Here is a 22,461-nt window from a genome sequence, read left to right on the forward strand (position 1 = left end):
GATGCAGATGCCTTAGACCGCTGCGCCGCTCAGGAGCCCCCCAAACATATTGTGTCAGGGGAGAGTGTGGTGATATTCTGGACAAACATATTGTGTTAAGGGAGAGTGTGGTGATATTCTGGACAAACATATTGTGTTAAGGGAGAGTGTGGTGATATTCTGGACAAACATATTGTGTTAGGGGAGAGTGTGGTGATATTCTGGACAAACATATTGTGTTAAGGGAGAGTGTGGTGATATTCTGGACAAACATATTGTGTTAGGGGAGAGTGTGGTGATATTCTGGACAAACATATTGTGTTAAGGGAGAGTGTGGTGATATTCTGGACAAACATATTGTGTTAAGGGAGAGTGTGGTGATATTCTGGACAAACATATTGTGTTAAGGGAGAGTGTGGTGATATTCTGGACAAACATATTGTGTTAGGGGAGAGTGTGGTGATATTCTGGACAAACATATTGTGTTAAGGGAGAGTGTGGTGATATTCTGGACAAACATATTGTGTTAAGGGAGAGTGTGGTGATATTCTGGACAAACATTGACAGTGAATGTTGTAAAATATGAATGCTCAAGAAGGCTACGGGTAAAAGGTAGCAGAGTGTATAGAGATATTAATGTTGGAGAGAAAATCATTTATTTGAAGTGAAAGAACCAGCTTAATGTCTCTCCTTCAGAATTAGTCTGCCTCTTTACTGAAAGTCATGTTTTGCCACTAGCTAATCAAGGGTTTAATCTACAGCTTCAGGCTTGTTACAAATATCACTCCTGATTTCCCAAAAACAGACTTGATGGGTGTTGCTTTTCTGTGTGGTTCTGTCTTCCAGAAAGTTGGCTGCGACAAAGAGATTGGTTCCAACAAGGTGGAGGATAAGTGTGGAGTGTGTGGTGGAGACAATTCTCACTGTCGTACCGTCAAGGGAACCTTCACCCGCACCCCCAAGAAAGCTGGTAGGGGACACATAACACTGCAACACACAGCCACATCAGTCCATCGCCTAGCAACAGTCATCTCACTGTGTCCATAACCTAGCAACAGTCCTTTCACTGTGTCCATCACCTAGCAACAGTCCTTTCACTGTGTCCATCACCTAGCAACAGTCCTTTCACTGTGTCCATCACCTAGCAACAGTCCTTTCACTGTGTCCATCACCTAGCAACAGTCCTTTCACTGTGTCCATCACCTAGCAACAGTCCTTTCACTGTGTCCATCACCTAGCAACAGTCCTTTCACTGTGTCAAGCACTCTGTCCACATTTGTGTTTCAAATCAATATCTAATTTTATTTGTCGCATGCCCCGAATACAACAGGTGTAGATCTTACCATGAAATGCTTACTTAAGAGCCCTTTCCCAACAATGTAGAGTTTTTAAAAAGTAAGTAAGAAAAATGTGCTAAATAAACTGAAGGAAAAATAGTAACACAATAAAATAACAACAAGGCTATATACCTATATATAGCTGTTGATGGTGGTGGTGGTTATGTTGATGGTGGTTATGTTGATGGTAGTTATGTTGATGGTGGTTATGTTGATGGTGGTTATGTTGATAGTGTTGATGGTGATGATAGTGATGATGGTGTTGATAGTGATGATGGTGTTGATAGTGATTGTGATTGTGGTCCCGTGTGGCTCAGTTTGTAGAGCATGGCGCTTGCAACGCCAGGGTTGTGGGTTCATTCCCCACGGGGGGACCAGAATGAATATCTATGAACTTTCCAATTTGTAAGTCGCTCTGGATAAGAGCGTCTGCTAAATGACTTAAATGTAAATGTAAATGTAAATGTGATGATGGTGATGATAGTGATGATGGTGATGATAGTATTGTTGATAGTGATGGTGGTATTGATGATAGTGATGATGGTATTGTTGATAGTGATGGTGGTATTGATGATGGTATTGATGATAGTGATGATGGTATTGATGATAGTGATGATGGTATTGTTGATAGTGATGGTGGTATTGATGATAGTGATGGTATTGTTGATAGTGATGATGGTATTGATGATAGTGATAGTATTGTTGATAGTGATGGTGGTATTGATGATAGTGATGATGGTATTGTTGATAGTGATGGTGGTATTGATGATGGTATTGTTGATAGTGATGGTGGTATTGTTGATAGTGATGGTGGTATTGATGATAGTGATGGTATTGTTGATAGTGATGGTGGTATTGATGATGGTATTGATGATAGTGATGATGGTATTGATGGTATTGTTGATAGTGATGATGGTATTGATGATAGTGATGATGGTATTGATGATAGGAATGATGGTATTGATGATAGTGGTGATGGTATTGATGATAGTGATGATGGTATTGTTGATAGTGATGATGGTATTGATGATAGTGATGATGGTATTGATGATAGTGATGATGGTATTGATGATAGTGATGATGGTATTGATGATAGTGATGATGGTATTGATGATAGGAATGATGGTATTGATGATAGTGGTGATGGTATTGATGATAGTGATGGTATTGTTGATAGTGATGATGGTATTGATGATAGTGATGGTGGTATTGATGGTATTGATGATAGTGATGATGGTATTGTTGATAGTGATGGTGGTATTGATGGTATTGATGATAGTGATGATGGTATTGATGATAGTGATGATGGTATTGATGATAGTGATGATGGTATTGATGATAGTGATGATGGTATTGTTGATAGTGATGATGGTATTGATGATAGGGATGATGGTATTGATGATAGTGATGGTGGTATTGATGATAGTGATGGTGGTATTGATGATAGTGATGGTGGTATTGATGATAGTGATGGTGGTATTGATGATAGTGATGGTGATATTGATGATAGTGATGGTGGTATTGATGATAGTGATGATGGTATTGATGATAGTGATGATGGTATTGATGATAGTGATGATGGTATTGATGATAGTGATGATGGTATTGATAATTGTGATGGTGGTATTGATGATAGTGACGGTGATGATGTTGATAGTGATGGTGGTGATGTTGATAGTGATGATGGTATTGATGATAGTGATGATGTTGATAGTGGTGATGGTGATGATGATAGTGATGGTATTGATGATAGTATTGATGGTATTGATGATAGGAATGATGTTATTGATGATAGTGGTGATGGTATTGATGATAGTGATGGTATTGTTGATAGTGATGGTGGTATTGATGATAGTGATGGTGGTATTGACGGTATTGATGATAGTGATGATGGTATTGATGATGGTATTGATGGTATTGATGATAGTGGTGATGGTATTGATGATAGTATTGATGATAGTGATGATAGTATTGATGATAGTGATGATGGTATTGTTGATAGTGATGGTGGTATTGATGGTGAGACCTACTGCAGGGTTTTGCTTCAACACTTTACTAACACATCAAGTTCCTGATGAACTGCTGGTTAGTAGAATGAGGTTTGTTAGAGCAGGGCAGGAACAAAACCCTGCATGAGTGTTGGCCCCCCTTCCTGCTCTTTGATAACTCTTTCCTCTGTCTGCTGTCACTAAACCCTCACCTTTCTATCCTCTGTCTGCTGTCACTAAACCCTCACCTTTCTATCATCTGTCTGCTGTCACTAAACCCTCACCTTTCTATCCTCTGTCTGTTGTCACTAAACCCTCACCTTTCTATCCTCTGTCTGCTGTCACTAAACCCTCACCTTTCTATCCTCTGTCTGTTGTCACTAAACCCTCACCTTTCTATCCTCTGTCTGTTGTCACTAAACCCTCACCTTTCTATCATCTGTCTGTTGTCACTAAACCCTCACCTTTCTATCATCTGTCTGTTGTCACTAAACCCTCACCTTTCTATCCTCTGTCTGTTGTCACTAAACCCTCACCGTTCTTTCCTCTGTCTGTTGTCACTAAACCCTCACCTTTCTATCCTCTGTCTGTTGTCACTAAACCCTCACCGTTCTATCATCTGTCTGTTGTCACTAAACCCTCACCTTTCTATACTCTGTCTGTTGTCACTAAACCCTCACCTTTCTATCATCTGTCTGTTGTCACTAAACCCTCACCTTTCTATCCTCTGTCTGTTGTCACTAAACCCTCACCTTTCTATCCTCTCACTGTCTGTTGTCACTAAACCCTCACCTTTCTATCCTCTTTCTGTTGTCACTAAACCCTCACCGTTCTATCATCTGTCTGTTGTCACTAAACCCTCACCTTTCTATCCTCTGTCTGTTGTCACTAAACCCTCACCTTTCTATCATCTGTCTGTTGTCACTAAACCCTCACCTTTCTATCCTCTGTCTGTTGTCACTAAACCCTCACCTTTCTATCCTCTCACTGTCTGTTGTCACTAAACCCTCACCTTTCTATCCTCTCACTGTCTGTTGTCACTAAACCCTCACCTTTCTATCCTCTGTCTGTCTGTTGTCTCTAAACCACTCACCTTTTTTTAACAGGAAAAAAGTTAAGCAAGAGATCCCAAAAAGATATCCCTTTCTTGGAAAACACAACCTGCAAGTATCCAGTGTTCCAGACCTTACTGTTCTCAACTCCTTAGTCCCCTAGCCCCTATACCCTAGTCCCTATACCCTAGTCCCCTAGTCCCCTAGTCCCTATACCCTAGTCCCCTAGTCCCTATACCCTAGTCCCCTAGTCCCCTAGTCCCTAGTCCCTAGTCCCCTAGTCCCTGTCCCCTAGTCCCCTAGTCCCTATACCCTAGTCCCCTAGTCCCTATACCCTAGTCCCCTAGTCCCTATACCCTAGTCCCTAGTCCCTAGTCCCTAGTCCCTATACCCTAGTCCCCTAGTCCCCTAGTCCCTATACCCTAGTCCCCTATACCCTAGTCCCCTAGTCCCTAGCCCCTACACCATAGTCCCCTAGCCCCTACTCCCTAGCCCCTACACCCTACTAGTCCCCTAATGTATACTTTACCTACGTACGCAAGGCAATAATGCAAGTAGCTACCCAGAACGGTGATCCTGCATACTTACATCAAATCTGTGCATGTCTGTGTATGTCACATACTAAAATATATAAAATGCCCAGGATCACCAATTTGGGTAGCTCATTTTATTAATCAGGCTTTACAGATAACTTAGAAACGTTCCACTGAATTATGACAAAACTACTGCTTTTCACTCAGTAGAATTGATACAGATATAGGATCTTAATTTGAGCCAGTTTGCTACAGGAAATGTGAACTATTATGTGGATTATAATTCATTTACATTTTGATACATTTTTCTTGAGAGAAAACCAAGTTAAATTTCAAAAGTGGAAATCAGAAATGTCAGAAGGCTTTTTAAACCTCAAATACACTACATGTTTTAAATGTCCTGCTTTGCATGAACGTTCTCCTGCAACAGGTTGATCAAATTAAGATCCCACATCTGTATGTTGTCCTGCTTCTGTGCCATAGCTCATCGTGAGACAGGTCTGCCAACCACAAAGGGAATATTGGCCACTCCCAGGCATCTGATTGTGCCATAGCTCATCGTGAGACAGGTCTGCCAACCATAAAGGGAATATTGGCCACTCCCAGGCATCTGATTGATGACAGATTTAATCTCTGTAATGTAGGACACACATACAGCCCTTTTTACATCAGCAGATGTCACAAAGTACTGTACAGAAACCCAGCAAGCAATACAGATGTAGAAGCACGGTGGCTAGGAAAAACTCCCTAGAAAGGCAGGAACCTAGGAAGAAGGGTAAAATAATGTGTGTGAGAGAGAGGGGGATAGAGAGAGGAGGATGGATAGAGAGAGAGAGGAGAGAGATATCATATTGTGATAGTTGCAACAGCAATTCAATGAAACGAAGGCATCAGAAAACAACTAACTGATTGTTTTTTTGTTTGAAGGGAAGACGAGAGGAGCATTTACCTTGCCTAAAGGAGCTCGGAATGTTTATCTGAATGAAACAGAAGATTTTAGAAATGTACTTGGTGAGTCTCGATGGGTTTGCAGAGGTGGTGGACATCCTTGGAGTAGAAAAGACGGCTTTGCAGCTTCAGTGTGGATTTACTGTTTCCTGCTTATTGACACCTGGCTCTAAGTTCTCCCCATTCACTCATCATTCAGTGTCTTTACTATCAATGTCATTATGAGACATGCTATATACAATACTGGACACCTACCCAGTTTGAAATGTAGGCCTGTACTACATGAAGTCTTTATGACATTTAGTTTGAAATGGTAGTGGAACAGCCATGCTTCAATAGAGCTCCCTCACCCCTCACAACCCTGTGTGCCCTGTTGTGGAAGCTGCTGTAGAAGTCTAGAAGATTGTAGATGTGTCTAACTGACTCTAGGTGTGTCTAACTGACTCTAGGTGTGTCTAACTGACTCTAGGTGTGTCTAACTGACTCTAGGTGTGTAGATGTGTCTAACTGACTCTAGGTGTGTCTAACTGACTCTAGGTGTGTCTAACTGACTCTAGGTGTGTAGATGTGTCTAACTGACTCTAGGTGTGTCTAACTGACTCTAGGTGTGTCTAACTGACTCTAGGTGTGTAGATGTGTCTAACTGACTCTAGGTGTGTAGATGTGTCTAACTGACTCTAGGTGTGTCTAACTGACTCTAGGTGTGTCTAACTGACTCTAGGTGTGTCTAACTGACTCTAGGTGTGTAGATGTGTCTAACTGACTCTAGGTGTGTCTAAGTGTGTCTAGGTGTGTCTAACTGACTCTAGGTGTGTAGATGTGTCTAACTGACTCTAGGTGTGTCTAACTGACTCTAGGTGTGTAGATGTGTCTAACTGACTCTAGGTGTGTCTAACTGACTCTAGGTGTGTCTAACTGACTCTAGGTGTGTAGATGTGTCTAACTGACTCTAGGTGTGTCTAACTGACTCTAGGTGTGTCTAACTGACTCTAGGTGTGTAGATGTGTCTAACTGACTCTAGGTGTGTAGATGTGTCTAACTGACTCTAGGTGTGTCTAACTGACTCTAGGTGTGTCTAACTGACTCTAGGTGTGTCTAACTGACTCTAGGTGTGTCTAACTGACTCTAGGTGTGTCTAACTGACTCTAGGTGTGTAGATGTGTCTAACTGACTCTAGGTGTGTCTAACTGACTCTAGGTGTGTCTAACTGACTCTAGGTGTGTAGATGTGTCTAACTGACTCTAGGTGTGTAGATGTGTCTAACTGACTCTAGGTGTGTCTAACTGACTCTAGGTGTGTAGATGTGTCTAACTGACTCTAGGTGTGTCTAACTGACTCTAGGTGTGTCTAACTGACTCTAGGTGTGTAGATGTGTCTAACTGACTCTAGGTGTGTCTAACTGACTCTAGGTGTGTCTAACTGACTCTAGGTGTGTAGATGTGTCTAACTGACTCTAGGTGTGTAGATGTGTCTAACTGACTCTAGGTGTGTCTAACTGACTCTAGGTGTGTCTAACTGACTCTAGGTGTGTCTAACTGACTCTAGGTGTGTCTAACTGACTCTAGGTGTGTCTAACTGACTCTAGGTGTGTAGATGTGTCTAACTGACTCTAGGTGTGTCTAACTGACTCTAGGTGTGTCTAACTGACTCTAGGTGTGTCTAACTGACTCTAGGTGTGTAGATGTGTCTAACTGACTCTAGGTGTGTCTAACTGACTCTAGGTGTGTCTAACTGACTCTAGGTGTGTAGATGTGTCTAACTGACTCTAGGTGTGTCTAACTGACTCTAGGTGTGTCTAACTGACTCTAGGTGTGTCTAACTGACTCTAGGTGTGTCTAACTGACTCTAGGTGTGTCTAACTGACTCTAGGTGTGTAGATGTGTCTAACTGACTCTAGGTGTGTCTAACTGACTCTAGGTGTGTCTAACTGACTCTAGGTGTGTCTAACTGACTCTAGGTGTGTCTAACTGACTCTAGGTGTGTAGATGTGTCTAACTGACTCTAGGTGTGTAGATGTGTCTAACTGACTCTAGGTGTGTCTAACTGACTCTAGGTGTGTCTAACTGACTCTAGGTGTGTAGATGTGTCTAACTGACTCTAGATGTGTCTAACTGACTCTAGGTGTGTCTAACTGACTCTAGGTGTGTCTAACTGACTCTAGGTGTGTAGATGTGTCTAACTGACTCTAGGTGTGTAGATGTGTCTAACTGACTCTAGGTGTGTCTAACTGACTCTAGGTGTGTCTAACTGACTCTAGGTGTGTCTAACTGACTCTAGGTGTGTCTAACTGACTCTAGGTGTGTAGATGTGTCTAACTGACTCTAGGTGTGTCTAACTGACTCTAGGTGTGTCTAACTGACTCTAGGTGTGTAGATGTGTCTAACTGACTCTAGGTGTGTCTAACTGACTCTAGGTGTGTCTAACTGACTCTAGGTGTGTAGATGTGTCTAACTGACTCTAGGTGTGTCTAACTGACTCTAGGTGTGTCTAACTGACTCTAGGTGTGTCTAACTGACTCTAGGTGTGTCTAACTGACTCTAGGTGTGTCTAACTGACTCTAGGTGTGTCTAACTGACTCTAGGTGTGTCTAACTGACTCTAGGTGTGTAGATGTGTCTAACTGACTCTAGGTGTGTCTAACTGACTCTAGGTGTGTCTAACTGACTCTAGGTGTGTCTAACTGACTCTAGGTGTGTAGATGTGTCTAACTGACTCTAGGTGTGTCTAACTGACTCTAGGTGTGTCTAACTGACTCTAGGTGTGTCTAACTGACTCTAGGTGTGTCTAACTGACTCTAGGTGTGTCTAACTGACTCTAGGTGTGTCTAACTGACTCTAGGTGTGTCTAACTGACTCTAGGTGTGTAGATGTGTCTAACTGACTCTAGGTGTGTCTAACTGACTCTAGGTGTGTCTAACTGACTCTAGGTGTGTCTAACTGACTCTAGGTGTGTCTAACTGACTCTAGGTGTGTCTAACTGACTCTAGGTGTGTCTAACTGACTCTAGGTGTGTAGATGTGTCTAACTGACTCTAGGTGTGTCTAACTGACTCTAGGTGTGTCTAACTGACTCTAGGTGTGTCTAACTGACTCTAGGTGTGTAGATGTGTCTAACTGACTCTAGGTGTGTCTAACTGACTCTAGGTGTGTCTAACTGACTCTAGGTGTGTCTAAGTGTGTCTAGGTGTGTCTAACTGACTCTAGGTGTGTAGATGTGTCTAACTGACTCTAGGTGTGTCTAACTGACTCTAGGTGTGTAGATGTGTCTAACTGACTCTAGGTGTGTCTAACTGACTCTAGGTGTGTCTAACTGACTCTAGGTGTGTAGATGTGTCTAACTGACTCTAGGTGTGTCTAACTGACTCTAGGTGTGTCTAACTGACTCTAGGTGTGTAGATGTGTCTAACTGACTCTAGGTGTGTAGATGTGTCTAACTGACTCTAGGTGTGTCTAACTGACTCTAGGTGTGTCTAACTGACTCTAGGTGTGTCTAACTGACTCTAGGTGTGTCTAACTGACTCTAGGTGTGTCTAACTGACTCTAGGTGTGTAGATGTGTCTAACTGACTCTAGGTGTGTCTAACTGACTCTAGGTGTGTCTAACTGACTCTAGGTGTGTAGATGTGTCTAACTGACTCTAGGTGTGTAGATGTGTCTAACTGACTCTAGGTGTGTCTAACTGACTCTAGGTGTGTAGATGTGTCTAACTGACTCTAGGTGTGTCTAACTGACTCTAGGTGTGTCTAACTGACTCTAGGTGTGTAGATGTGTCTAACTGACTCTAGGTGTGTCTAACTGACTCTAGGTGTGTCTAACTGACTCTAGGTGTGTAGATGTGTCTAACTGACTCTAGGTGTGTAGATGTGTCTAACTGACTCTAGGTGTGTCTAACTGACTCTAGGTGTGTCTAACTGACTCTAGGTGTGTCTAACTGACTCTAGGTGTGTCTAACTGACTCTAGGTGTGTCTAACTGACTCTAGGTGTGTAGATGTGTCTAACTGACTCTAGGTGTGTCTAACTGACTCTAGGTGTGTCTAACTGACTCTAGGTGTGTCTAACTGACTCTAGGTGTGTAGATGTGTCTAACTGACTCTAGGTGTGTCTAACTGACTCTAGGTGTGTCTAACTGACTCTAGGTGTGTAGATGTGTCTAACTGACTCTAGGTGTGTCTAACTGACTCTAGGTGTGTCTAACTGACTCTAGGTGTGTCTAACTGACTCTAGGTGTGTCTAACTGACTCTAGGTGTGTCTAACTGACTCTAGGTGTGTAGATGTGTCTAACTGACTCTAGGTGTGTCTAACTGACTCTAGGTGTGTCTAACTGACTCTAGGTGTGTCTAACTGACTCTAGGTGTGTCTAACTGACTCTAGGTGTGTAGATGTGTCTAACTGACTCTAGGTGTGTAGATGTGTCTAACTGACTCTAGGTGTGTCTAACTGACTCTAGGTGTGTCTAACTGACTCTAGGTGTGTAGATGTGTCTAACTGACTCTAGATGTGTCTAACTGACTCTAGGTGTGTCTAACTGACTCTAGGTGTGTCTAACTGACTCTAGGTGTGTAGATGTGTCTAACTGACTCTAGGTGTGTAGATGTGTCTAACTGACTCTAGGTGTGTCTAACTGACTCTAGGTGTGTCTAACTGACTCTAGGTGTGTCTAACTGACTCTAGGTGTGTCTAACTGACTCTAGGTGTGTAGATGTGTCTAACTGACTCTAGGTGTGTCTAACTGACTCTAGGTGTGTCTAACTGACTCTAGGTGTGTAGATGTGTCTAACTGACTCTAGGTGTGTCTAACTGACTCTAGGTGTGTCTAACTGACTCTAGGTGTGTAGATGTGTCTAACTGACTCTAGGTGTGTCTAACTGACTCTAGGTGTGTCTAACTGACTCTAGGTGTGTCTAACTGACTCTAGGTGTGTCTAACTGACTCTAGGTGTGTCTAACTGACTCTAGGTGTGTCTAACTGACTCTAGGTGTGTCTAACTGACTCTAGGTGTGTAGATGTGTCTAACTGACTCTAGGTGTGTCTAACTGACTCTAGGTGTGTCTAACTGACTCTAGGTGTGTCTAACTGACTCTAGGTGTGTAGATGTGTCTAACTGACTCTAGGTGTGTCTAACTGACTCTAGGTGTGTCTAACTGACTCTAGGTGTGTCTAACTGACTCTAGGTGTGTCTAACTGACTCTAGGTGTGTCTAACTGACTCTAGGTGTGTCTAACTGACTCTAGGTGTGTCTAACTGACTCTAGGTGTGTAGATGTGTCTAACTGACTCTAGGTGTGTCTAACTGACTCTAGGTGTGTCTAACTGACTCTAGGTGTGTCTAACTGACTCTAGGTGTGTCTAACTGACTCTAGGTGTGTCTAACTGACTCTAGGTGTGTCTAACTGACTCTAGGTGTGTAGATGTGTCTAACTGACTCTAGGTGTGTCTAACTGACTCTAGGTGTGTCTAACTGACTCTAGGTGTGTCTAACTGACTCTAGGTGTGTAGATGTGTCTAACTGACTCTAGGTGTGTCTAACTGACTCTAGGTGTGTCTAACTGACTCTAGGTGTGTAGATGTGTCTAACTGACTCTAGGTGTGTCTAACTGACTCTAGGTGTGTAGATGTGTCTAACTGACTCTAGGTGTGTCTAACTGACTCTAGGTGTGTCTAACTGACTCTAGGTGTGTAGATGTGTCTAACTGACTCTAGGTGTGTCTAACTGACTCTAGGTGTGTCTAACTGACTCTAGGTGTGTAGATGTGTCTAACTGACTCTAGGTGTGTAGATGTGTCTAACTGACTCTAGGTGTGTCTAACTGACTCTAGGTGTGTCTAACTGACTCTAGGTGTGTCTAACTGACTCTAGGTGTGTCTAACTGACTCTAGGTGTGTCTAACTGACTCTAGGTGTGTAGATGTGTCTAACTGACTCTAGGTGTGTCTAACTGACTCTAGGTGTGTCTAACTGACTCTAGGTGTGTCTAACTGACTCTAGGTGTGTCTAACTGACTCTAGGTGTGTCTAACTGACTCTAGGTGTGTCTAACTGACTCTAGGTGTGTAGATGTGTCTAACTGACTCTAGGTGTGTCTAACTGACTCTAGGTGTGTCTAACTGACTCTAGGTGTGTCTAACTGACTCTAGGTGTGTAGATGTGTCTAACTGACTCTAGGTGTGTCTAACTGACTCTAGGTGTGTCTAACTGACTCTAGGTGTGTCTAACTGACTCTAGGTGTGTCTAACTGACTCTAGGTGTGTAGATGTGTCTAACTGACTCTAGGTGTGTCTAACTGACTCTAGGTGTGTCTAACTGACTCTAGGTGTGTAGATGTGTCTAACTGACTCTAGGTGTGTCTAACTGACTCTAGGTGTGTCTAACTGACTCTAGGTGTGTCTAACTGACTCTAGGTGTGTAGATGTGTCTAACTGACTCTAGGTGTGTCTAACTGACTCTAGGTGTGTCTAACTGACTCTAGGTGTGTCTAACTGACTCTAGGTGTGTCTAACTGACTCTAGGTGTGTCTAACTGACTCTAGGTGTGTAGATGTGTCTAACTGACTCTAGGTGTGTCTAACTGACTCTAGGTGTGTCTAACTGACTCTAGGTGTGTCTAACTGACTCTAGGTGTGTAGATGTGTCTAACTGACTCTAGGTGTGTAGATGTGTCTAACTGACTCTAGGTGTGTCTAACTGACTCTAGGTGTGTCTAACTGACTCTAGGTGTGTCTAACTGACTCTAGGTGTGTAGATGTGTCTAACTGACTCTAGGTGTGTCTAACTGACTCTAGGTGTGTCTAACTGACTCTAGGTGTGTAGATGTGTCTAACTGACTCTAGGTGTGTAGATGTGTCTAACTGACTCTAGGTGTGTCTAACTGACTCTAGGTGTGTCTAACTGACTCTAGGTGTGTCTAACTGACTCTAGGTGTGTCTAACTGACTCTAGGTGTGTCTAACTGACTCTAGGTGTGTAGATGTGTCTAACTGACTCTAGGTGTGTCTAACTGACTCTAGGTGTGTCTAACTGACTCTAGGTGTGTAGATGTGTCTAACTGACTCTAGGTGTGTCTAACTGACTCTAGGTGTGTCTAACTGACTCTAGGTGTGTAGATGTGTCTAACTGACTCTAGGTGTGTCTAACTGACTCTAGGTGTGTCTAACTGACTCTAGGTGTGTCTAACTGACTCTAGGTGTGTCTAACTGACTCTAGGTGTGTCTAACTGACTCTAGGTGTGTCTAACTGACTCTAGGTGTGTCTACCTGACTCTAGGTGTGTCTAACTGACTCTAGGTGTGTAGATGTGTCTAACTGACTCTAGGTGTGTCTAACTGACTCTAGGTGTGTCTAACTGACTCTAGGTGTGTCTAACTGACTCTAGGTGTGTAGATGTGTCTAACTGACTCTAGGTGTGTCTAACTGACTCTAGGTGTGTAGATGTGTCTAACTGACTCTAGGTGTGTCTAACTGACTCTAGGTGTGTCTAACTGACTCTAGGTGTGTCTAACTGACTCTAGGTGTGTAGATGTGTCTAACTGACTCTAGGTGTGTCTAACTGACTCTAGGTGTGTCTAACTGACTCTAGGTGTGTAGATGTGTCTAACTGACTCTAGGTGTGTCTAACTGACTCTAGGTGTGTCTAACTGACTCTAGGTGTGTCTAACTGACTCTAGGTGTGTAGATGTGTCTAACTGACTCTAGGTGTGTCTAACTGACTCTAGGTGTGTCTAACTGACTCTAGGTGTGTCTAACTGACTCTAGGTGTGTCTAACTGACTCTAGGTGTGTCTAACTGACTCTAGGTGTGTCTAACTGACTCTAGGTGTGTAGATGTGTCTAACTGACTCTAGGTGTGTCTAACTGACTCTAGGTGTGTCTAACTGACTCTAGGTGTGTCTAACTGACTCTAGGTGTGTCTAACTGACTCTAGGTGTGTCTAACTGACTCTAGGTGTGTCTAACTGACTCTAGGTGTGTCTAACTGACTCTAGGTGTGTCTAACTGACTCTAGGTGTGTCTAACTGACTCTAGGTGTGTCTAACTGACTCTAGGTGTGTCTAACTGACTCTAGGTGTGTCTAACTGACTCTAGGTGTGTCTAACTGACTCTAGGTGTGTCTAACTGACTCTAGGTGTGTCTAACTGACTCTAGGTGTGTCTAACTGACTCTAGGTGTGTAGATGTGTCTAACTGACTCTAGGTGTGTCTAACTGACTCTAGGTGTGTCTAACTGACTCTAGGTGTGTCTAACTGACTCTAGGTGTGTCTAACTGACTCTAGGTGTGTAGATGTGTCTAACTGACTCTAGGTGTGTCTAACTGACTCTAGGTGTGTCTAACTGACTCTAGGTGTGTCTAACTGACTCTAGGTGTGTCTAACTGACTCTAGGTGTGTCTAACTGACTCTAGGTGTGTCTAACTGACTCTAGGTGTGTCTAACTGACTCTAGGTGTGTCTAACTGACTCTAGGTGTGTCTAACTGACTCTAGGTGTGTAGATGTGTCTAACTGACTCTAGGTGTGTCTAACTGACTCTAGGTGTGTCTAACTGACTCTAGGTGTGTCTAACTGACTCTAGGTGTGTCTAACTGACTCTAGGTGTGTCTAACTGACTCTAGGTGTGTCTAACTGACTCTAGGTGTGTCTAACTGACTCTAGGTGTGTCTAACTGACTCTAGGTGTGTCTAACTGACTCTAGGTGTGTCTAACTGACTCTAGGTGTGTCTAACTGACTCTAGGTGTGTCTAACTGACTCTAGGTGTGTCTAACTGACTCTAGGTGTGTCTAACTGACTCTAGGTGTGTAGATGTGTCTAACTGACTCTAGGTGTGTCTAACTGACTCTAGGTGTGTCTAACTGACTCTAGGTGTGTCTAACTGACTCTAGGTGTGTAGATGTGTCTAACTGACTCTAGGTGTGTCTAACTGACTCTAGGTGTGTCTAACTGACTCTAGGTGTGTCTAACTGACTCTAGGTGTGTCTAACTGACTCTAGGTGTGTCTAACTGACTCTAGGTGTGTCTAACTGACTCTAGGTGTGTCTAACTGACTCTAGGTGTGTCTAACTGACTCTAGGTGTGTCTAACTGACTCTAGGTGTGTCTAACTGACTCTAGGTGTGTAGATGTGTCTAACTGACTCTAGGTGTGTCTAACTGACTCTAGGTGTGTCTAACTGACTCTAGGTGTGTCTAACTGACTCTAGGTGTGTCTAACTGACTCTAGGTGTGTCTAACTGACTCTAGGTGTGTCTAACTGACTCTAGGTGTGTCTAACTGACTCTAGGTGTGTCTAACTGACTCTAGGTGTGTCTAACTGACTCTAGGTGTGTCTAACTGACTCTAGGTGTGTCTAACTGACTCTAGGTGTGTCTAACTGACTCTAGGTGTGTCTAACTGACTCTAGGTGTGTCTAACTGACTCTAGGTGTGTCTAACTGACTCTAGGTGTGTCTAACTGACTCTAGGTGTGTAGATGTGTCTAACTGACTCTAGGTGTGTCTAACTGACTCTAGGTGTGTCTAACTGACTCTAGGTGTGTCTAACTGACTCTAGGTGTGTCTAACTGACTCTAGGTGTGTCTAACTGACTCTAGGTGTGTCTAACTGACTCTAGGTGTGTAGATGTGTCTAACTGACTCTAGGTGTGTCTAACTGACTCTAGGTGTGTCTAACTGACTCTAGGTGTGTCTAACTGACTCTAGGTGTGTCTAACTGACTCTAGGTGTGTCTAACTGACTCTAGGTGTGTCTAACTGACTCTAGGTGTGTCTAACTGACTCTAGGTGTGTCTAACTGACTCTAGGTGTGTCTAACTGACTCTAGGTGTGTCTAACTGACTCTAGGTGTGTCTAACTGACTCTAGGTGTGTCTAACTGACTCTAGGTGTGTCTAACTGACTCTAGGTGTGTCTAACTGACTCTAGGTGTGTCTAACTGACTCTAGGTGTGTCTAACTGACTCTAGGTGTGTCTAACTGACTCTAGGTGTGTCTAACTGACTCTAGGTGTGTCTAACTGACTCTAGGTGTGTCTAACTGACTCTAGGTGTGTCTAACTGACTCTAGGTGTGTCTAACTGACTCTAGGTGTGTCTAACTGACTCTAGGTGTGTCTAACTGACTCTAGGTGTGTCTAACTGACTCTAGGTGTGTCTAACTGACTCTAGGTGTGTCTAACTGACTCTAGGTGTGTCTAACTGACTCTAGGTGTGTCTAACTGACTCTAGGTGTGTCTAACTGACTCTAGGTGTGTCTAAGTGTGTCTAGATGTTTCTACATTATTCTAGATGATTCTAGATAATTGTAGGTATCTAGTTGATTCTAGATGATTGTAGATGATTGTAGGTATCTAGTTGATTCTAGATGATTCTAGATGATTGTAGGTATCTAGTTGATTCTAGATGATTCTAGATGATTGTAGGTATCTAGTTGATTCTAGATGATTCTAGATGATTGTAGGTATCTAGTTGATCCTAGATGATTCTAGATGATTGTAGGTATCTAAATTATTCTAAATGAGTCTAGATGATTCTAGTTGATTCTAGATGATTCTAGATGATTTTCGGTGTCTACATTATTCTAAATGAGTCTAGATGATTCTCCAGCTGCCAGCTTCAGTAGAGCAAAGCCATAGCCTCAGGTTCATGTCCACGTCCACCTCTGCAAACAGAGATCTGTTGTTCTACTCTCTAACTGCTGCCTCTTCCTCCTCTCTTTCCCAAACCACATCCTCTTCTTCCCCTCTGCTGACTGACTCACACTGTGCAAAGGTTTCCTTAAGATGTTTCTGATCCCTCCCGGGGCTAGACATGTGATCATTCAGGAGCATGAGGCTTCTCCTCAGATGCTTGGTAAGTCAGCATCTCCTCCTTCACTACTCAAGGCTGGTGAAATGCATGACATTGAGCAGTATTGTTGAAATGAGATTTGAAACGATTCTAATTCATGGAGATTTAAGACACATTTCTATAAGTGTCTTAAATATAGAACTAATGGAACGATGTGCCTTAAATATAGAACTAATGGAACGATGTGCCTTAAATATAGAACTAATGGAACGATGTGTCTTAAATATAGAACTAATGGAACGATGTGCCTTAAATATAGAACTAATGGAACGATGTGCCTTAAATATAGAACTAATGGAACGATGTGCCTTAAATATAGAACTAATGGAACGATGTGCCTTAAATATAGAACTAATGGAACGATGTGTCTTAAATATAGAACTAATGGAACGATGTGTCTTAAATATAGAACTAATGGAACGATGTGTCTTAAATATAGAACTAATGGAACGATGTGCCTTAAATATAGAACTAATGGAACGATGTGTCTTAAATATAGAACTAATGGAACGATGTGTCTTAAATATAGAACTAATGGAACGATGTGCCTTAAATATAGAACTAATGGAACGATGTGCCTTAAATATAGAACTAATGGAACGATGTGTCTTAAATATAGAACTAATGGAACGATGTGCCTTAAATATAGAACTAATGGAACGATGTGCCTTAAATATAGAACTAATGGAACGATGTGCCTTAAATATAGAACTAATGGAACGATGTGCCTTAAATATAGAACTAATGGAACGATGTGCCTTAAATATAGAACTAATGGAACGATGTGTCTTAAATATAGAACTAATGGAACGATGTGCCTTAAATATAGAACTAATGGAACGATGTGCCTTAAATATAGAACTAATGGAACGATGTGTCTTAAATATAGAACTAATGGAACGATGTGTCTTAAATATAGAACTAATGGAACGATGTGCCTTAAATATAGAACTAATGGAACGATGTGCCTTAAATATAGAACTAATGGAACGATGTGTCTTAAATATAGAACTAATGGAACGATGTGCCTTAAATATGGAACTAATGGAACGATGTGTCTTAAATATAGAACTAATGGAACGATGTGTCTTAAATATAGAACTAATGGAACGATGTGTCTTAAATATAGAACTAATGGAACGATGTGTCTTAAATATAGAACTAATGGAACGATGTGTCTTAAATATAGAACTAATGGAACGATGTGTCTTAAATATAGAACTAATGGAACGAACGACTCTGGCACCCAAAAGATGAAAACATGAATATCAACGACCTATCTTTATTTCTACCAGTTAATGTGTGCTTAAGTTTTGTTTTCTTTGGTAACTGTGGTATAAGTTGGATAAACGCCTCCGTTCTGTACATGATCTTATTCTGTGTTTTACAGCATTCAACCCACATGATGCAAAGTGCATTTAATTGTCACGTCGTTCGTAATAATGAAGGTCGGAACAAGGCGCAGCGTATGTTGAGTTCCACATATTTTAATGAAAGTGAAACTTAAGTAAAAACAAATAAAGAATAAACGAACCAGGACGACAATTCAGTGCGAACAGGCAACTAAACATAAACAATATCCCATAACCCCACAGGTTGAAAAAATGCAACTTAAGTATGATCCCCAATTAGAGACAACGATTACCAGCTGCCCCTAATTGGGAATCATATACAAACACCAACATAGAAAAATAAACCTAGAACCCCACATAGAAATAATAAACTGGACTAAATCAAATCAAATGTATTTATATAGCCCTTCTTACATCAGCTGATATCTCAAAGTGCTGTACAGAAACTAAACACCCCTAGTCACGCCCTGACCTACTCTACCCTAGAAAATACAGGCTTTCTATGATCAGGACCTGACATTAATGTTAAAAAAATATATCGAAATCAAAAACCGTGATCATTTTTTAAATAATAGACCCGAAACAACAGAACCGACCACAAAAAGCACTAATCGCTCAGCACTACCAGGCGCACACGTTTAAGTGTGTCAAGAACTGCAAGCTGCTGGGTTTTTCACGCTCAACCGTTTCCTGTGTATCAAGAATGGTCCATCACCCAAAGGACATCCAGCCAACTTGACACAACTGTGGGAAGCATTGGGCCAGCATCCCTGTGGAACACTTTCGACCCCATGTAGAGTCCCATGCCCTGATGAATCGAGGCTGTTCTGGGGGGAAAAGGGGGTGCAACTCAATATTAGGAAGGTGTTCCTAATGTTTTGTACACTCAGTGTAACCCTAATTCCAGGTGTCTCCTAACAATCTGTTTATTCCAGCGATCAAGAACCAGGTGACAGGCCGCTACATCCTGAATGGCCGAGGAGAGGAGGCTCGCTCCCGGAGCTTCATAGACCTGGGAGTGGAGTGGGATTACATTATAGAAGACGACGAAGAGACACTATACACTGACGGACCCTTACACGACGCTGTGGTCGTACTGGTAACTATCACACAACACACGAAAGCACGCCATGGTTGTTCTAGTGAAGATTATTTTACCCTCATTCCTAATTTGTCATAATGGTGTTGCCAAGCAACATGTTTAATTTGTTTGCCGGTGATGTGCTGCTGGTTACCGTAGCGCCTTCATACAGTACCTGTAAGGTCCCTCAGTCGAGCAGTGACTTTCAAACACAGATTCAACTACAAATGTTTTCCAATTCCTTGCAAAGAAAGGCTCCTATTGGTAGCTGGGTAAACAAAAAAACAGACACTGAATATCCCTTTGATCAAGGTGAAGTTATTAATTACACTTTGGATGGTGTATCAATACACCCAGTCACTACAAAGATACAGGCGTCCTTCCTAACTCAGTTGCCGGAGAGGAAGGAAGCTGCTCATGGATTTCACCATGAGGCCGATAGTGACTTTAAAACAGTTACAGATTATAATGGCTGTGATAGGAGAGAACTGAGGATGGATCAACAACATTATAGTTACTCCACAATACTAACCTAAATGACAGTGAAAAGAAGGAAGCCTGTATAGAATACAAATATTCCAAAACATGCATCCTGTTTGCAATAAAGCACTAAAGTTAAACTGCCAAAAATTTGGCAAAGAAAATTACTTTATGTCCTGAATACAAAGTGTTATGTTTGGGCAAATCCAATACAACACATTACTGAGTACCACACTTCATATTTTCAAGCATGGTGGTGGCTGCATCATGTTATGGCTATGCTTGTCATCGACAAGGACTAGGGAGTTTTTTACTATGAAAATAAACAGATTAGCGCTAAGCACAGACAAAAAAAATCCTTGAGGAAAACCTGGTTCAGTCTGCTTTCCAGCAGACACTGGGAGACAAATTCACCTCTCAGCAGGACAATAACCTAAAACGCAAGGCCAAATATACCCTGGAGTTGCTTACCAAGATGACATTGAAGAAAATCTAAGGCAAGACTTGAAAATGGCTGTCTAGCAATGATCAACAACCAACCTGACAGAGCTTGAAGAATCTTTAAAAGAATAATGTGCAAATATTCTACAATTCAGGTGTGCTAAGCTCTTAGAGACTTACCCAGAAAGCTGCAATCGTTGCCAAAGGGGATTCTAACATGTATTGACTCAGGGGTGTGAATACTTATGTAAATTTGATATTTCTGTATTTCATTTTCAATAAATGTGCAAGTTTTATAAAAACATATTTTCACTACATCATTATGGGGTATTGTGTGTAGATGGGTGATAAAATCAATTTTAACTTAGGCTGTAAGACAACAAAATGTGTAATAAGTCAAGGGGTATGAATACAGTGGTTGCTCCACTAAAGGTTTTGAGATTATGCTGCAGGATTTAGAGGTAATTTGTGGTTTAGTACGGTACCCTGCATCACTGCGTCATTGCTCCAGACCACCACAAGGGGGAGTTAGAGCACTGATTATGCTTTTGGGTCCCAAGGCGCTAATGTGTCTCTAACTGACAATGAACAAAAACTCTAACTGACATAAACAAATAGAAACAGATAATTGTTCACAACTTCAAAATGTAATTTCAAATAACTGACTGATAAGGATGAAGACGGTGATTGAATTTAGAACAATAGTGTAAGAATTGCTATTCCTCTCCTGCACGCACACCCTGAAAAATACACTTATTTATTTATTTATACTCGTCAATATTACTTACTAAAACTGTTGTTACACAAAGATTTTTATTCTAAGAGAAACTAAAATGTTCAATTATATTCCATGATATTCTAAAGATATGTGTATTTTGGTTTGTTCAGGGCGTGAGTTGGGGTGGGCGTTCTATGTTTTGTATTTCTGTGTTTGGCCTGGTATGGTTCCCAATCAGAGGCAGCTGTCAATCGTTGTCTCTGATTGAGAACCATACTTAGGTAGCCTGTTCCCACCTGTGTTTGTGGGTAGTTGTTTTGTGTTGTGTCACCAAAATAGAGACATAAAAAAGGAACTAAGGTCAGAACGTGACAATCAGACCACAGGACATTTCTCCAAAAAGTACGACATTTGTCCCCATGTGCAGTTGTAAACCGTAGTCTGGCTTTTTTATAGCGGTTTTGGAGCAGTGGCTTCTTCTTTCAGGTTATGTCGATATAGGACTCGTTTTACTGTGGATATAGATACTTTTGTACCTGTTTCCTCCAGCATCTTCACAAGGTCCTTTGCTGTTGTTTTGGGATTGATTTGCACTTTTCGCACCAAAGTACGTTCATCTCTAGGAGACAGAACGCGTCTCCTTCCTGAGCGGTATGACGGCGGCGTGGTCCCATGGTGTTTATACTTGTGTACTATTGTTTGTACAGATGAACGTGGTACCTTCAGGCGTTTGGAAATTGCTCCCAAGGATGAGTCAGACTTCTGTAGGTCTACAATTTTTTGTCTGATTACTTTTGTTTTTCCCATGATGTCAAGCAAAGAGGTACTGAGTTTGAAGGTAGGCCTTGAAATACATCCACAGGTACACCTCCAATTGACTCAAATTATGAAAATTTGCATCAGAAGCTTCTAAAGCCATGACATAATTTTCTGGAATATTCCAAGCTGTGTAAAGGCACTGTCAACTTAGTGTATGTGAACTTCTGACCCACTGGAATTGTGATACAGTGAATTACAAGTGAAATAATCTGTCTGTGAACAATTGTTGGAACAATTACTTGTGTCATGCACAAAGTAAATGTCCTAACCCACTTGCCAAAACTACAGTTTGTTAACTTCTTATGGGCAGGTGGGATGATAGCGTCCCACCTGGCCAACATCCGGTGAAATTGCAGAGCGAGAAATTTAAACTACAGTATTATAAATATTTAACTTTCATAAAATCACAAGTGTAATACATCAAAATACAGCTTAACTTCTTGTTAATCCAGCCGCTGTGTCAGATTTTGCTTTATCTTGGCCAGGTCGCAATTGTAAATGAGAACGTGTTCTCAACTTGCCTACCTGGTTAAATAAATGTGGGAAAAAATCAAATAAAAAAATAAAAATGTATTGTGCAGGGCAGCTTACAGAGTTAGCCTAGAATTAGAGTGAATTTGTATTTGATTTTGAATTGCCAAGTAATAGGGACTTTTTTATATTGTGACACATTACCTTCAGCTATACAGAATATCTCAGCACCGTGCGTTTCCATCTCCTCCTCTCTCCTTCATTCCTTTCTAGAGGGTGCAGAGGGGCTGTCAACAGTCTAGTGAAATATGTTCAGTCCCCTAACAGATTTCCCTAGGTTTCCCAAATGAAGCACTGGGTAGCTGCAGGAAAAGGGTTGGAGAGCCCATTGCATACAGAGTTTGGCTAAATATCACCTGTCACCAAGCGGGAGCATGCTCCTCAAATT

General features: G+C 41.8%; 1 protein-coding gene across 3 annotated transcripts in view; it reads left to right on the forward strand.

Moving 5' to 3' along the window:
- The window catches only part of adamts3 (ADAM metallopeptidase with thrombospondin type 1 motif, 3), a 225,245-nt gene that overhangs the window by 170,341 nt on the left and 32,443 nt on the right, over positions 1–22,461 (forward strand). Inside the window, exons 15-18 of one of the 3 annotated variants that reach the window (XM_071352472.1) lie at positions 826–949; positions 5,817–5,900; positions 16,574–16,654; positions 18,939–19,102. In XM_071352472.1, the coding sequence (XP_071208573.1) occupies positions 826–949; positions 5,817–5,900; positions 16,574–16,654; positions 18,939–19,102 (453 nt within the window). The remainder of the gene's footprint in view (positions 1–825; positions 950–5,816; positions 5,901–16,573; positions 16,655–18,938; positions 19,103–22,461) is intronic. The other 2 variants (XM_071352473.1, XM_071352474.1) reach the window with 2 other exon arrangements.

This window comes from Salvelinus alpinus, chromosome 19, assembly GCF_045679555.1.
Source record: "Salvelinus alpinus chromosome 19, SLU_Salpinus.1, whole genome shotgun sequence".
In the NCBI taxonomy this organism is placed as follows: domain Eukaryota; kingdom Metazoa; phylum Chordata; class Actinopteri; order Salmoniformes; family Salmonidae; genus Salvelinus; species Salvelinus alpinus.